Here is a 17,418-nt window from a genome sequence, read left to right as displayed (position 1 = left end):
AAAAAAAAAAAAAAAAAAAATTTGTAAAGTTTATTTTTTTTTTTAAAACCCTTAAAAAAAAAAAAAAAAAAATTTTTGAAATGGTTAATTTTTTTTTAAAAACCTTTCAAAAAAAAAAAAAAAAAAAAAAAAAAAAACAAATGAGAGAGCTAATTGGAGCATCAAAAAGATTTAAAAGAAAATTTCAACATCTGCATTGATGGTAATTAACCCCCAAACTTCTTCACTTGGGCTCACAAGTGGGCACCAGAGTGCATGCAGAACCAAAACGTTGACGTAATTTGATAATAATATTCCTGTTACTCAATAAAAGAAAAACCAACAACAACTTGATGTTCGCAGTTTGAAGAGCTGCCAAGTCATCAAAGATGTTCCAGCTGTGTTCACGCATGGTGACTGTTTGCAGTTTCCAATCCAAATCCGTAGCAGATGTCATCCTGGTTGGAAGGAACAATGTGGACTCGCACTTTGCCAAAAGCAGCCAGTTAAGGTTAGGAGCAAAATTTAGATCCAAGACTGAAAGGCAAAAAAAAAAGAGAGAGAGAGAAAAGATTAGAGCAAAGTTAGAGCAAGCAGTGCGACTGCCCAGTTGGACATGTTTGTGTAAATGCCTCACGTTGTGTTTGCGGCTCTCCAGTCGTACCTGCCGGCTGAGTCACAGATAAGCTGGTGTGAATGAAATCTGGCTGAACCGCAGGTACACAGAGACTCTTACACATTGTTCATCAAAGACTTGTTTTGCTCCAGGGTTTGCTTGAAAAAAGAAAAAAAAGCGTCACCCATCTGATAAAGTCTTGTTTTTCTGTTTAGTTTGTGGAGTTCATGTGGGGTTCTCTTGCTAGATGAACTTGTTGCGTTCATGTTTTTGCGTTTGTGTCCTTTTTTCTTTTTTATCCGTTTGTCTGTGAATGCAGCCCTCCTTATCTATATAAACACAACACCGTTTTCTCCCCGTTCTTACTTCAAGAAAATCACTCTGAAGCCCCCCCATTCCAACCCTCAGAGATTTTTTTTTTTTTTTTTTCCGTAGTCGTGTGTCAGCGCCTGGTCTGCAGTCGAGCGTGTCGTCGCCATTCCTTCACGTGTCTCTACCTCGGAGTCCAGTTTCACCCCACGGAGCGCAGCGGGGCCCGGCGTTTAACCACTAGCATATGGAACGGCATGTTTGGCATCAAAGTCAGCGTTCCTTGAAGCTTTGTCTCAGGCAATTAAAAAAAAAAAAAAAAAGAAGGGATAAAAGTTCAGTCTTGCGCATTAGTCAGTCTGTTGCCTGATCTGTTCTCTGTGGGGTCATGTGGCGACTGGCTGCCGTTTGCTTATTTCAAGCTCAGACTAATGGTTTTAAATTGTAAGAACTTTGTTTTGCTGATCTTCTGGAAATTCAGAGCTGGCAGATTTAGTGAGTCCCACAGCTGAAGCGTCTCTGAACCTGAAAAAAAAAAAAAAAAAAAAAAAAAAAAGTATCTCCTTAATAACTCAAATTGCATGGATCTGAATGTTGTGGCAAATTTCTGAGCTTTGATCTGTTAGTGCAGGCTATTGGTTACTCAAATTTCTCTGTAGCAGTAATGATATAACACAATATGAATACAGTTTTCTATATATGTTTTTACAGGTGCCCTGCCAGGTAGGCTTTGTTGCACTGTGTCAGAAAACAGGATTTTATAAATTTTTCAAAACAGAAAACAAAATAACTACAGAGCTTCCCACTTAAGCGGAATATAGCATTTTATATTAGCAATTAGCATGGTTAGCATGACTGTTAAAACAGCAGTCTCTGTATTAAGTAAAGAATACAGAGCCTTACTTTTTATTTCCAAAAGGATAAAACAACAACTTTACACATTGAGCCTTCCTGTTTTCTGCAGACAGATTAACTCTCTCTCTGTCATGGAGAGAATGAAAAGAGAAATATGAGGACAAACACTGATGTTGGATAAGCGATTCTCTCCTGTAGTTGAGGTCAGGACCTTTGATACATATTACTGGGTTGGACATCGGCAATTAGCTACGCCAGTGACGCTCGCCTGCAGGCGCAGAGATGATCTTCGAGTGCATCAGAAATCAACACTGAAAAGCACAAAAACATTTCCCACTCACAAAAAGGGGACGTAAAAACCACAGAGCTGAACGTTCAGCCCATCGGAGTTATATGTTTTCAGGCTTGATGTTTATTTGGCGATCAGTAGGAAGTGATCGTCTGAAAACTTGATTAGCTGATATAAACACCTGCTGTAGTGATGATCTATCACAGAGTGTGTATGTGGGTCGCCTTAGCTTAGTGTTTACTGAACCGAACTGCACAGCACATGTACATGCTAAGGTTGTCGAAGTCAAGCTAGCGTAACTGAGCTACTTCCCACCTTCTAGACTTTTTAAAATTAAAACCTTTTCCTGACCTGTGAGATGTGATCCGCTTGAACCTTGTTATCAAGTTGTTGTAATGCTGACAATTCACTGCGTCCTTTTTTCAGAGTCTTTGCGTCATTTTCCTCGACCACCGACATTCCTCTCTTGATGCATCCCAATGCTGCATGTGTGGCGCATTGGGATGCACCACACATGCAGACGTCCAATCCAGTGACGTGTATCAACTCTGTTCAGCCCAGTCAGTTTCTTCAGCTCAGATCGTCCTCCTTCATGCCAGTCTGTCTGCTCATGTTGGGACATGATGGGACCGTTCCTGAACTCTTCACATAAAACTGGAAACATAACATTTCCTGAAACGTCTCGGTATGCCGCATCATAAAGAGTTCCATTCATTAAAAACTGAGGGGCCGAGACCGACTGCCGACAAACATCTCAGCACCATAATCAACTCTGCAACAAAATGCACACTTAATCTAGACTGTCCTGCTACCAGATTAGCAGACAGAAAGGCAGAGAACTCGTCTCTACCCACCATAAGTCCAGTAGAGACTTATTGCACTGGTTTGCTTCCCTTAATGGTCCCACGTTTTGAATTCTCCGAGTCCCGGAGAGTGACCCATTCTTTCACTAATGTTTGTAAAAGTGCTCTGCATGCCTTGGTGCTGCGTCGTTACACCTGGAGACGACTGGAATATCTGAATTTGGAGGAGTAAAGGAACACTTTTGGCAGAGCAGCGTGTGCAATAGATGCACCGTGCAACTTGAGGGTCTTTCAACTGCAAGCATACATATACACACAGATATATATGCTATGTAAGCATATGACTATGTATTGATATAATTCTCATTATTATTATTATTATTATAATGCAGTAATAATAATAATAAAGAACCAATTTATGTGTTGGTTCTTTGAACACACGTATGTGCTTGTGTGTGTGAGCTTGTGTGTGTGTGTGTGTGTGTGTGTGTGTGTGTGTGTGTGTGTGTGTGTGTGTGTGTGTGACTCTACTGTTTGCATAGGTTTCAGCTGAACGTCACGTTCCCAAGACAAGAAAAAAAGTGAGCAAGACAATGTTAACTTGACCTTTAACCTGAAGCATCTAAATCAGTCACAGGGCAGCTTTTGTACTTGTGAGCGGGGAGCGAGGTTTGTGAAAGATACTGTAAATATATTAAGGTCACTTTAACATTACTTCAGAAATATAAGAAGCTACTTTTTTTTTTTTTTTTTACATAAGAAGAGCCATTATAAGTTTATCAGCAGATAAAAAACTAAGTGCCAAACAGGGAGTGCCTGGCTTCTGTCATGATTAATGGTATGTAGCAGGGATAAGCCTTCTGACGGGTGTGTGTGTGTGTGTTTTCTTAAGCTGTGACGTCATCATCGATCTAAATTTAAGACGCGTATGCCTAAATGCATCTGCGATTGTGCAAGGGATTTTTTCTTTTTCTCCTGTCACCAGTCTCTCATCAGATGATAAACTCTCTTCAGCCTTCAATAGGCTGCATATTTTCCCTCTCTGGGAGAAACACAAAGGCTCCCCAGCAGAGTCGCCCTCCAAAACACACATTTCCCGCGTCTGCAGTCGCTTTTCAGAGCCGTGAATCACAACGGCAGGGAACAGGCCCCGTCTTGTAAACGCAACAAAGCGTACGGGTCGGCGCGGTGCAGCGAGTGGCCGAGTAAACAGTTAAAAATCTGATTCCTTTTTTTTTTTTTTCCTGCTGTTGCTGTGAATAATGCAGCCTTTGTTTCTGGGTCATGAACTAGTCAAGGTCACTGGCTTTAATAGAACCAAACAAACACAACGCGGTTCAGTTTGCGCTAATTGATTCGCCTTCCAGCGGAGACAAGAATGAGCATGTGTGCGAGTGTGTGTGTTTACTTTAAGGGATCTGTCAGGAGTCAGAGCAAATAGATAAGTGACAAAGTAAACAGCCGTCACACAGGCACCCACACACACACACGCACACACACACGCACATGCACCCCCACACACACACGCACGCACACACACACACACGCACACACACACACACACACACGACAAAACATCCCTCTGCAGGAGTAAGGCTCTACTCTGAGCTATTCTCACTTGTATTTTTAGAAAGTAAACTCCTTTTTCAGTTGTAATCCAATTATGATTATGTGCATATTTGTGTGTGCGTGTGCATGTGCGTGTGTGTGTGTGCGTGTGTGTGGACCTTGTGTCTGTTCCTGCGAGGTCTCTCAGTGGTAAATCCATCCACATACTGGGTTAATGAGGTGTTCCAGCTGCAGGGGATGGTTGGTAAAGATCTCTATACACACACACACACGCACACACACTGTTTGCATGTGTGTGTGTGCGTGTGCGCGTTGGAGATTAGGAGAGTGCAGCGGGCGCAGCATTCATAATGGTGTAAAGTCTCGTTTGAGCCGGACAAATTGAATCTGGAGACGTGTGATTTTGAATAACAGCTCTGACTGTTCCTGATTTTCCGGTGCAGGTCTTCCATGCGTGTAAATTTCCAGTGCAAATTACTCTGCAGATTTCAGCGGCCAGATCCGTGATTGTGGCGAGCCCCGCCTCTTTTGGCCGAGCCGTCGGTTAAGTTCTGAGTAAACGCCACAGACTTCTGTCATCGGAAAGACACAGAAAGACAATACACCTTGGTAAAGTTTCCCAACTCCCAAAACCTTATTGGCACACAAAGTGTAATGGTGACAGTATAATCCAAGCGCTGTAACACTTTGCGTGCCGATAAGATACTCAGCCTGTTAGATGAAGTTTGCACTTCCAATACAAATCTGCTCAAGTCTTTGTCCATATTCTACTAATGTCAAAAAACACAATTTCTTTCTCTATCAACTTTTTATGTATTCGTCTGTCCGTCTATCTATCTACAGTCATCAGCATCTTGTATAGTAAAGTTAAATGTTGAGGCTTACGTCTTAATTGAAATAAGTCGAGTTGTTTGAATGCATAGTTATTGTCCAAGTGTTAAAAGCATTACATGCCTGCCTAGACTTGTGCGATTCCAGAGGGGATGTTTCGTATGCCCCCTGCTCATCCCCCATCAGTCCAATCCATTCACCGTCTTGCCAGAGGGCCGAATTTGGAAACTGAGACTCAGTCCAAACAAGCATGGAGGGGCCCCTGTTGGCTAAGCGTCCCGCAGGTGATCGTCAGAGAGTGATCAGTCCTCGCTGACGGAACCGACAGACAGATGGAGAGGCGTAACGGGTGAATCCACAGTGGTGACAACTGAATATATTGAATGTGAAGAAAACTGTAATGTGCAGCAGGACAGAAATGAAAGCAAGCGGGTTTGCTACGTAGAGCGGTCTTCAGATGAGATGCCTTTCCCAGATGGGAATAGTTTATAAGGAGAAGTGATGACAGGTCAGGAACTGACGGGCCTAAAGAGGCCACATGGGTCAACAGCAAACCGCTGGGCTTCAGGGAGCAACGTCTCCATGTTACAGTTTTTAGAGTTTTTATTAAAGAGTGAGCGAAAACAAATACAGTGAAGAGGAAATATGTCTCGTGGTACTTATGGAGAAAAAAAAGAGATAACGTGAACTTAATCAACCACCAAGTGTTGACCTTAAACATGAGATAAGTACAACTCATGACAATTATTTCTTCTAGTATCTTTGAAAACGTGGGGATACTTGCCTGCATGAGAAATTTAAATTCAGTTCAAAATTCAAAACTTACACCACTGATCCCAGAGGATCAATAAAAAAAACAGTTATGGGGAAAAAATATTTTCCCATATGTTTCTCACAGGTAAAAATGATATCTTACAGCAAAGTAGGAAACATGGGAAAATCTTCCTACAAGTTCAACATTTTAAAAAATATTCCTTAATACTACGTTGACATATTTTTCAAATTATATTCAAATTATATTGTAACATGTTAACACAAGGTTCAGATGTGGGAAGTATATACTAATGTAAAACATGCAGATCCATGTGTGAAATGTTAAATGGACTGAATTTATACAGCATAGATACACAGATCAGGAGGCATCCTGAGGGGACGTGTCTTACCCAGGGGGCACATCAACACATGACAGCAGGAAACTGGAATCAAACTACTATTGTATCCACTCAGGCTCATTGTCCCAACGTTTGGCATGTATTTCTTATAACAGGTGGATTTGTGCCAGGTGTTTAGATTTTGAAAAACAAAGGAAAGCCTTTGGAGGGGCTGGACTTGCTGGGTGGGGTGAGGAACCCGTTGATAACTGCTTGCAGTTCTACTTCTTTTTTGTTACAACTTTTGGAGACGTGACCACAAAGGAAAAACATGGAAATTCAATGCATTTAACTGTCACAGTTACTCCTCCTAACATGTACATGCCAGACATTCTGCTGAAAATCTCACATAATCTCTCAAAAGAATGATGAAATGGGCAGTATTATGTGTTTTCCAGCCACATAGTTCAACTTTATAGCACATTCAAGTAAACTATGTTAACTTCAGTTGTGATAAAAATGCTATATATATCAAATATGACTTTAAAGAAATTTTACTTCCTGATTTAGAGCCTTGAAATTGGACCCACGTCTTTAAGAAACTCCTTCTCTTTCTGAAACTCCACCTTCAGGAAGTCTTCACAACTCTATTAACTCTGTAGCAATGTTTCTACCAGCGTTTCACTGAGAAGTAGCTCCTATAATGAGCTCAGCAGATGTTCCACCAGGTCTTTGCTGATTGCTGCTGGCTAGTCTGAAGGTGCTGAATGGGGGAGTTGAGGTGGAGGCAGAAGCTTGGAAACACCTTTGCCATGAAGGCGATGCTGGGTCCACCTAGGCGTTTTGAAGAGCTGAATGGTTGCCATGGGAGATTAAGAAATTTATCAAACTTGCATGAAAGAATCAAGGCAACACTCCAGGTTTGTTCTTGACAAACGAATAACATTATAACATGATGTAAAGCTCAAAACAAGTCAACCAAAAAAATTCTATTCCCCGTTAAGACACAGACAGATTTAACACAGGCTGCAAGAACAGGCCTAGAGACAGCTGGACATGCTTGACAGGGTTTTACCTTCTGCCAGCACACCTGTGTGTGCAGCCAACTGCAGGTGACATGCTTATATCCAGCTGCTGACAGACTGATGAAATGAGAAAACTCACACACGCACACCTGCAGCCGTCATAGAAAGCTCATTTTCAGGACAGAAACACCAACATGCAGCTGGTGTCGATCAGATTTGTCCCAAAATCGTTGCCGCACGAAGGATCTGTGATTCTCAAGGCGAAATCTAAGACAGCGTCAAACTGGCAATAGAAGGCAGGCCTTAAATTTGCCCGAGGGGCTTTTACCTCTTTGCATGTAAGGTGAGAAAATGAACAAGTCCTCACAAATAAAGCAACAGGAACACAAGCATTCCTCCTAACAGTCTGGATTTGTCACCGCATTCACTTTATTAGCAGGGCAGTGCAAAGGTTTGGGCGCAAACACCAATAGGTACACACTGCAGTGTGACACAGAGCAGCAGTGCATCTGAATGCATTTTCATCATAGCAATAGCAGAAGCAAACCACAGTCAGATAAAAGGAAACTAAAGTCAGTGGCTGGAGCCACGGTTAAATGATGACAGATTAGTCACCAATCCAGTTTGATGGTGGTTGGCATCAAACCTCTGGCTTCAACAGAACTGTACCTGTGAGTCATTGTCTAGAATCGGTGCCGTCTCTTACATTTCCGCCTGTTTAACATGAATTTGGTTTCTCTGTCTTTGTTTTTCCCAACTCGCCTGTTGTAGTGTAGAAGTGCGTGGGCGTTAGAGTGACTGAGGCCCACAGTAAAAAGCCTGGAGGAAGCACAAACAAACTCAGATTAGATCAGGATTAATCAGGTGAAGGAACAACTATGCTGAGGATTACTGTCAAAGAATAGGAGATAAAAGAGTCTCACACAACATGTCATTAATTAGAGCCACAAGGGACAGGTCATAGTCTGTGTGTATCGATACAAAGCAATAGTCATTTCCTGATATATGAAGATCAACACGTTGTTTTTTCACATGCTGTCTTTTCTTGCTTACCTTTCCCATTTTGATGAGTGTTATTTGTGATTGATTTGACATAATGAATGATAATTGATTATGAAAAAGTTTTTTGTCTGTAGATATGAGCAAACTTATGCTGCTGCTATTTTCTTGTAACTTTCCAACTTGCATACCAGACTAGGAGTCACCGTTTTATTCACAGTTTGACTCGTCCTGTGAATTGCAGTGCAGCTTGACGGCATGTTTTTTTTGCTTGATCCCTGAATGTACTGCAGGCGTCTCTGCTCTGCTGCACACTTCACCAGGTACCGTAGAACATTCTGATGAGATGTAATGAGAGTATTAGAACACCGACGGAGTGGAGCCATTCTGGACAACCCTGATTTACATACATTAATACTTCCAGCAGATTTTCAAGATGAAGCTGATAGTTTTCGAGAGTTTGCTAAAAAGCAGCTAACTGAACACAACCTGTCACCAACATGGCCAAATTTGTAAATAAATGCGTTTTATACTCCTGAGCAACTTACAGACTGGAACCAGCTAGGGACCAGCAGTTTACAGAAACAGGTGGGGGGAGGGGTAACACCTTAGTGTTCCTCCTGCATTTTTACCGTATCCAAGTGTAAACACATACAACTTTAGTAACACGTTCCAAAAGTAAACTCTGACAGACGAGAGACCAACGGCCGCTCTTTGCTAGACACCAGTCTCTGTAAAAGAATACATCAACAACGCCTCTAAATGTCTGAGCTGCGTTACAGCATTCCACTTGTAAACAAGCACTTCAAAGACCCAGTGTTTTAACAAGTCATCAACCACAAGACAGGTATTACCTAAATGGCTCTGTCTACTCATCTATTCCAATGGAAATGCTGGTCAGACGGTTAGCACATAATCCACAGATTAGCTTGTATCATGTACGAACTAATCCCTGCCAACTGTCAAGCCTCATGGTGAAATTTGATTTTCTTTTTCTTTCAGCCAGTGCGCAGCAACAGGAGGAGGAGGGGAAGCACAGGATTACTCCATACTTCATAACGTTCCAACATTTAAATGATAAATTGGCTCTGATTTAGCTATATGACTACAATATTAGAATTGTAAGTCAACTGTGAGTTCAGTGTGCTTGGCGCACACATACCTCTGGGTTCAAACATTCCTGTGCAACAGCACACGTTTCCTGCTTGCACTTTGATTCCTGCCACACCACTTACACACTAAGAGTTTTAGGAAGATTGAAGTTGTGAAACAGATTTGACTAGTAAGCTTTTCAGGCATGAGGTAACAGGATATTTCACCTTGGAAATTTGGTACCAATAACTCAAGTCCCAGTTTCATTCTGAAAGAAAATGAAGTAACCTCCCAGTAAACTCTCTTAACACAATTTATGATCTCAGCTTTGCTTCTTTGTCTCCGGCTCTCAATTATTCACCTTTTGCCTTCCTTTACTGGTGAAGCCTTTATTGTACGAGTATCCTGTACCACATCACACACAGTGGGAGTCTTCATTAAAGAGGCAGTATTATGTAAAATAAACTTTCTTTTTTGAGCTTTACATCATGTTATAATTTTGTTCCCTAATCAAAAACATACATGAAGTATTACTTTGATTCTTTCATGTATGATTGAGAAATCTTTTAATTTCCCTTGGCAACCATTCAGCTGTGCAAAACGCCTGGTGGACCTAGCTCCGCCTTCAAGGCAAAGGTCCTCCCCAGAGTTGCAGTTTCCAATCTACCAAGCGTCACAGAGCTTCCCTTGTCAGCTCCTTCAGACTAGCCAGCAGCAATTAGCAAACAGCTGGTGCATCTGCCGAGCTCATTGTACAAGCTACTTCTTAGTCTAACGCTGGTGAAAATGTTGTTAAAGGGTTAATGGAGGAGCCATGTTTTGATGACTTCCTGAAGGCGGAGTTTCAGAAAGAGCAACATTCTCTTAAAGAGACAGAAGTCCATTTATAAGGCTTTAAATTACAAAGTCAAATTTCATTTAAGCCCTATTTGACATGCACAGCATTTTTAGAACAACTGAAGTTAAAATAGTTCGTTGATTGTGCTATTTAAAGGCACTATGTGCCCGGAAAACACATAACGCTGCTCCGTTACAGAAAGATAGTGGAGAAACACAGATGGAGACTTCATTCTCTGTTCTCCCACTGTCTCTGTCTTATCACAAGGGGAGGATGAAGGTTTATGTGGGTCTCTCTTCTGTCTCACAGTGACCGATTGCTGCAGTGAACTGTGGCTAACAGAATCCAGCTGTGTAGTGGACTGAGTTTATTCATGTGCTCGTGGAAACATTTGCAGTAATATGTGTGTGAGGGGTATGGGTTGAAAGATCCCAAATCCCCTGCTGCTGAAGCAGGAGACGTGTCCAAACAGCACCTTGACATGTATGTTTATACCATGTGGTTTTGTGCATCTTTTTGTTGGTTTACAGGCTCTAGAAGTTCATTGGTCTCCTTACTGTTGTTGAGAACATAATGATTCATTTATGTTGCAAATGAAAAGTGCATTATTTACACTGCTGTGATCTCTTTGTGTATTTGAAATTTGTCACAATTAATTTGGGATCTTTGAAAAATAAAAATAAGATTTGATTTGCAAGTTTACGTGTCAATAATTTAGACAAATATCAATATTAACTTATTTCTGTAATTCTGTTTGTGTGGTAGAAAAAGCAACATGGATGACTGTTCCACTGTCAAGAACATACTCAGGTTGTTGTGTTGATTCTTTCGTGCATACTTGAGAAGTCCTTCAATCACTGGTGGCCGTTGGTGGCTTGTCGACGTGTCGCTTCTTAAAGAGGCAGAGGCCAAATTTCAAGGCGTTATATTGCAAAGTCAAATTTTTTTAAGTTATATTTGGGTTATAAAATGACTTGGTGTTCCTAGAAAATACATGATATTTTCCATTTAAGCATCTGCTATCACAGATTTTCACTGACTTACACAGTGTAAACGCCTTGAAATAATTGGTCTGTCAAAACTCTTGTTAATCCCTCTCTAATGCTGTCAAACAAAAAAAAACTCAGAGTTTGTAGTTACTCTACTCAAGTCCTGGAGACAAAATGCTTTGGCTGTCATTGCTAAAATGGACCTAAAATCAATTTAATATTCCTCTAAGTCTCATATGGTAACGTGCTGTCCCAGTTTCTCCTCTAGCTCTTCCTGTTTTGATACTAAACAAACAATTATATTTCCTCTCCTTTCCTGTCATCAAATTACTCACTGTGTGCCAGTAGGACTCTGGGATCCTGAAATGACTGGCAAGCAGCTCTAATGTTCCATAAACAGTAAGTGACCGCACATAGTGAAAGTCTAGTAATCTGGATTTATTTTCACCCCAGCTTAGAGCTCTCATCTGAAACCAAAGAGCTGCTAGTTTGATTCAGGAAGTGAAAGTAACAGCATGATGTGGTGGTCAAGAAAGTACCAATGCTTTGGTTTTCTGGTTTTATGTCTAAATTCTGGCATTTTAGACGTAATTACCAAGCAATCAATTGATCAGTTCTTATTTATTAAGCTTTATTCAGAAATTGTGAGAAAAAACACCAGGATAAACACAGAAGGCGAAGTAAAACAATTGGCAAAAAAAACAAGAATGGATTAAAAATAGGATCAAAACAGAAAAGGGGAAAAATATGAGTTGACATGCAATGGTTTGAAGTTCCGAGGAGATAATTGCATTAATGATTGTGAGGAGACACTGAATTACTAAAGGCTTAGGCTCTGGTATGTTCAACGTTTACAGAAGTAGGAAAATAAGTGCAAGAAAAGAAATAATTTAAAATCAATATGCAGACAATAGCTGTGTGACATAATTGGTGGAACCAGTTTAATTTAGACACAGGGCATAGTCCTTGATGGAGCTGACTTGTATTTTGGCTTCTGGATAAACTAAAAGTACAAAAATCTCCTAAATACAATAACTTTTACAAGACCATATAAGCTGTATCACACACTTGCAATTTCTTAAGTCAGACAGCTTCACCAGAAAATTGTTGTACATTTGTTTGCAGAATATTTCCTGCAAACAAATTTTTATAAAATTTATCCAACAGTTAGCTTAGTGAGTCTCCAACAATGAGCAGAAGTCTGCATTTTACCTTGTTGGGTCTACAGCTGTACCTAAAGTTAATAATGTGGACAGGAAACCATTCACACATCATTTCAAAATGTCTTAAATATGACCAGCTCAACTAGCAAATCAAAAATAACCTTTTTCTTTCTGTTTTCTGTTTTTCAGAGCGCTGGGCTGTCGTCATCATGTTGCTCTACATCGTTTGCTTCCTACTGGCCTCTGCAGTGGTGTTCTCCACCGACTGCCCAGAATCCTGTTCCTGCAACTCCCTAAACTCAGTGTTTTGCATTCACAGGCAGTCCAGCACTGTACCCCATGTCCCTGTCTCCACCCAGCATCTATACATCTTTCAGAACGATATTGAAACCTTGACCCAAGATGACTTCAAAGACATTGTCGAGCTGGTGTCACTGGACCTGAGCCAGAATAAGTTAGCGGAAATTCCAGACATGGCTTTTAAGTCGCTGACGAAATTGAAGAACTTGGACCTTTCTGCTAACCACATAACTCACATTTCCAAAGACAGCTTCTCAGGGTTGGTCCAGCTAGAGAGGCTGTATCTCCATGGAAACCTCATTCAGAGCATTCATTGTGAAGCTTTTGAAGGTTTAGAGATGCTGTTGGAGTTGAAGCTGCAAGGAAACAAGCTCACCTCCCTGCCTTTTCTCAATTTCCCCAGGCTACTTCTTTTGGACCTCAGTCACAATAAACTCCCACCCCTGGAACATTCACATCTTCATACTCCCCATCTAGAAGCGCTGAAATTGTCCTCATTAGGACTACCGTCATTGGATGAAAATCTTGTAGCCTCCCTGAGAAACCTTCATGAACTTGACTTGTCAATGAATCAGTTAAAGGAAGTCCCTCAAGCCCTGAAGCAGGAATCTCTCAAGGGGCTTACGAAACTAAGCCTGGCTGCTAACCCACTTTTTGAGCTGAGGGTGAGTGACTTTCATCAACTGGTTGCACTTCAAGAACTGGATCTAAGCGGAGTTAATCTCCAGGGATTTCCAGAAGGTTTCTTTGAAAGCTTCTCAAAGTTGACACAACTGACCATAGCCGAGAACCCCTTCAACTGTCTCTGTCCACTGGCCTGGTTCCCTGTCTGGCTAAAAGAGAAGGAAGTCAATTTGAAGCGGCCAGAGGAAACCAGATGCCATTTCCCTCTCGTTAATGCTGGGAAGACACTTTCGGCATTAGAGCACAACGACTTTGGATGTCCACTAACCACAACAGAATCTGTTGGCTCCCCTGTAGAAAACACCCCTGTTCCCCAAATCCCTACCACCTCTCCAGAAACCGCCCATACTAACGCTATCCCTCCCCCTCTACCACCTAGTGATGAAACTGTTCCCTCCATAACAGACAACCCATCCTTTGGATCAGATCCTCCAGTGTCTCCTAGCTCTACTGTTGTGGAAAACGAGTTACATTTCTGCCCACAAAACATCTGCTTGAATGGAGGGACTTGCTATTTTGACCCAAATGGCCTACTCAACTGTTTGTGTTCTTCGGGATCATCTGGAGACTACTGTGAAATTCCCGAGGTCCCGCAGAAATCTGAAACAGAGGTCTCTGTGGTGACTTCAGCAATGCCGGATAAACTAGATGCGATCAGCTCACGGGAGGTGACGTCCACATCAATACTCCTTGACCTGCACCGCTTCATCGAGACACGGCCTAACATTCGTGGCATCAGGCTGACCTATCGTAACCTCTCAGGCCCCGACCGTCGCCCTCACATGCTGAGTTTGCCAACATACTACCCTGTATACACTTTGCGTGGTTTGAACCCAAACTGTACCTACTTGGTCTGTGTCAGTCCCCTTGGAGAAAAGATCATTTATAAAGGTAACAGCTCTGTAGAACTGGGTCCCTGTACAGAGGCTCGCACTAGTCCTACTATCTTTGTAGAACATTTGGTAGATCCAGACACCCCTATGACAAAGAATCTCATTGCAGCGCTGGCAGTCCTAGCATTAGTCCTGGTGTTGGTTTTGGTGGCTGGTACAATCATCTGTGTACAGAAGAAGAGGCAGGCAAATTCAGAAATGGAGCTGGAGCTGGGCTCAACGGATCCTGAGGCAATAGACCTGGAGGGTAAAAAGGTTCATCTAGAGAACGGAGTCAATGGTACACTACTCCTCAAACAGCCCGAGGCAGATCATTGCCAGACCCCACAACTGCCCCCATTACTGCAACAAAATGGCAGTATGGACTATGAAGCACCCTTGATGCAAGGACACTGTCCATCAAATAACAATCAAGCAACACTGAAGGCGTCTTATTTCTAACGCTGAGGAGAGTTTCCGTTGGGACGTTCTGAACCTGCTACGTCTCTCTTAGTCTCAGATGTCCACTATTGGAGATAGGGCACTTACTGTGCTCTGTTGTGCACATGATGAAATAACATACCAGATTATATATTTAAGAGACTCAAAACAATGGGATTTCAGATCACAGCATATTCAAAATGTGCTTAACCACTATGGGACAATGAAGAAGACGTGATTGAAATTCAGTGAACAGAGGGTGGCAGTGGAACATCTAATCCAATCAATAAATCAAGTGCAATCAATTAGAAGGGTCTTCGTAGTGGACAATGCCTGCTAGCAGTGACCTACTATAACTCTGTACTTTTTTTCTTTGCTTATAAGAAAGAGAAACACTTTAATCTTGTTGCTGGATATGGGAATACTGAAACTGAAAAAAGTGCCTTGAACTGGAGAAGTGCCAGAGGTTTAAAGACATGAAGATTTTTGAATCATAAATTTTAATGTTAATGGACTTTCAAGTACCTGCAAGGGATTGAAAAAAAAGTTGCACTGAAAACTACACTTGTTTCTTTTGTGATGACTGCTACAAAGCGAAGATTTGGAGAAGCAACAACAAAGTTATGTTCGGAAACTTTGCAAATCGTTACAGAACCGCTGTTCAAAGTCTGGATTCAAGTGTTGACATCATCTAATGTGAGGACAAAACAAATCTTGCAAACACAGATTTGGGATTCTGCAGTTTCTCCAGAAACACCACAGTTTCCTACATGGCAGAGCCTTTGGCTTCTCTGGACTTAAATTTACTGTGAAAGATTAAATAAAATGGACTTTATTTGTATTATTCTGTGCCGTTACAGAGAGGCTGTTTTACCAGTTGGCTTTCTGCATTTTTTGTGAATTTTTACTGCCTCTTTTGTAAATAGTCATTTAGTATTAATATTGTTGAGAGATGAAGCAATGGTTGTTTCTGCTCAAAGGGCATAATGTCATCAAGTCTCATCATGTCAACTTTTCCTCTTTATCTTTGTTCAGCTCAAGGTAGCTTCACTAAATTCTATGTAGAGAATCGAGAAAATCGGTTCTTGAAAAACAAAGAACAGAAATATGATCATGTTAAGTTTGAAACAGAAAACTTGGACTTCAGTGCATAACGCAATGTACATCCAGGACATAAGCGATGCTCGGCTCAAATTAAAGTTTATCAAAAAGATTTATAAGGTGATTTATCCAGTGAAGGGGAAGAAATCAGGAGAAATATGGTAACTTTAAAACTTCACATAGAGTCAATGTGAGTTTTTATAAATGGTGGGTCAAATTATTGTAGGGGAGTTACTCTAGTGACTCCCTATTCCCCCTGACGTTACATTTTCAGTAAACCCCAGTAAAGTAGGTCCTAAAAAAATGGGCTGTTAAAACAAAACCATCACAAGTGGAAAACCTTCATCACCATTGTGTTCATAATTTCAATTACCGTACAGTTTTGTTTTGTTTTTTGTTTTTTTGCTCAGAAATCTGACATTTGCCCTTTAAAAAAAGATGTATCATCATGGTTATTTTTACTGCTTGTCATTTTTGCTTACATCACTTAAAAGTTTCCTTTATTTATCTTTACTTGGGTAAAGATAAATACAGGTCTAAGTCTCACAAGACCTTATCAAAGCACACCGGTAGCAATAAAACACAAACTTAAAAATGCACATGAACATCCAAATTTAATGCAGAAAGAGAATTGTAATGAATACTATTAATATTTTTCTATTGAAGATGTATAACGTGTTTGTTCTCCGTAGCCCCAAACACCCCGACACAGCAAGAGCAGCTACTGTGACGTGCAGCGAGACTGTGACAAACGTTGGGTGTTTCTGTCATTTTTAATTTTCATGGTGGAAAACAAAATGAATGAGAGCAATTATGTGTTTTTAAAGCGATGTCATTGTGAAAACGTTAAAGAGTCGCGTTGCGATTTTGTATACATCTAAAAGGTTTTTTATTTCATCCCACGCCACACTGCATAAACTGTATGTCAAGAAACATCAACTCCATTGGAGTTAAATTTGTCAAAAACCCTTATTACTTTTTTAAAAATTTTTGTCTATTTGTTCATTTGTCTGTATCTTTTCTTTATATATAAGTCAAGACCATCCATCACTAGCTTTGTCTTCCTGTTTTCTTTTGAACAGTTTTACAAAATGTGTAACTGGAAGATTCTCCATATTTCTTTGGCCAGTGAAAATAGCAGGTTATGTTTGTAATATTTTTTTTACACATGCTTTTTAACACTACCTTCCCAGTTTGTTTAGGGAAACTTGTCTTTTCTTATCGTTGTCTCCTTTGTTTGTTTGTTAGCTTCACGTGTAGCATTTCTGTATATATTTTACCAATGCTGAGAACAGAACAGTATTAAAATGACTTATTATTGTTATCATCTGTGTTGTTTGGTCATTGATGCACTTTTACTCACGTGTTTAATGACCTAGTGGTGGATTTAAGAGTTTACATGAGATCGTTGTTTGGTTTGTCGTTGGAGCACAAATCTAACATACACATCAAATATTAGTGCCTTTTCATGGTAAACTATAATTTTAGGCAGGGGAGTTTTTTCACAGTTCATCTGTCTCACCAAACTGTCACAACATGGTGACAGTTTCAACAAATAAGTAAAAAAAAAAA

At 40.7% G+C, this 17,418-nt stretch overlaps 1 protein-coding gene across 1 annotated transcript in view; it reads left to right on the top strand.

Annotated features, from left to right (window-relative positions):
• LOC106955053 (vasorin-like) overlaps positions 1-17,171 on the top strand; it is a 33,680-nt gene extending 16,509 nt beyond the window's left edge. Inside the window, exon 2 of the mRNA XM_015045005.1 lies at positions 12,638-17,171. Coding sequence (XP_014900491.1) covers positions 12,658-14,766 — 2,109 coding nt within the window. The 5' untranslated portion in view covers positions 12,638-12,657 and the 3' untranslated portion in view covers positions 14,767-17,171. The remainder of the gene's footprint in view (positions 1-12,637) is intronic.
• Positions 17,172-17,418: the final 247 nt, after the last annotated feature.

This window comes from Poecilia latipinna, unplaced genomic scaffold (assembly GCF_001443285.1).
Source record: "Poecilia latipinna isolate Pla-1442-1.1 unplaced genomic scaffold, P_latipinna-1.0 Scaffold700, whole genome shotgun sequence".
Classification (NCBI taxonomy): Eukaryota; Metazoa; Chordata; class Actinopteri; order Cyprinodontiformes; family Poeciliidae; genus Poecilia; species Poecilia latipinna.
Note: the sequence above shows the minus strand (reverse complement) of the source record. Positions and strands in the feature narration are given on the sequence as shown.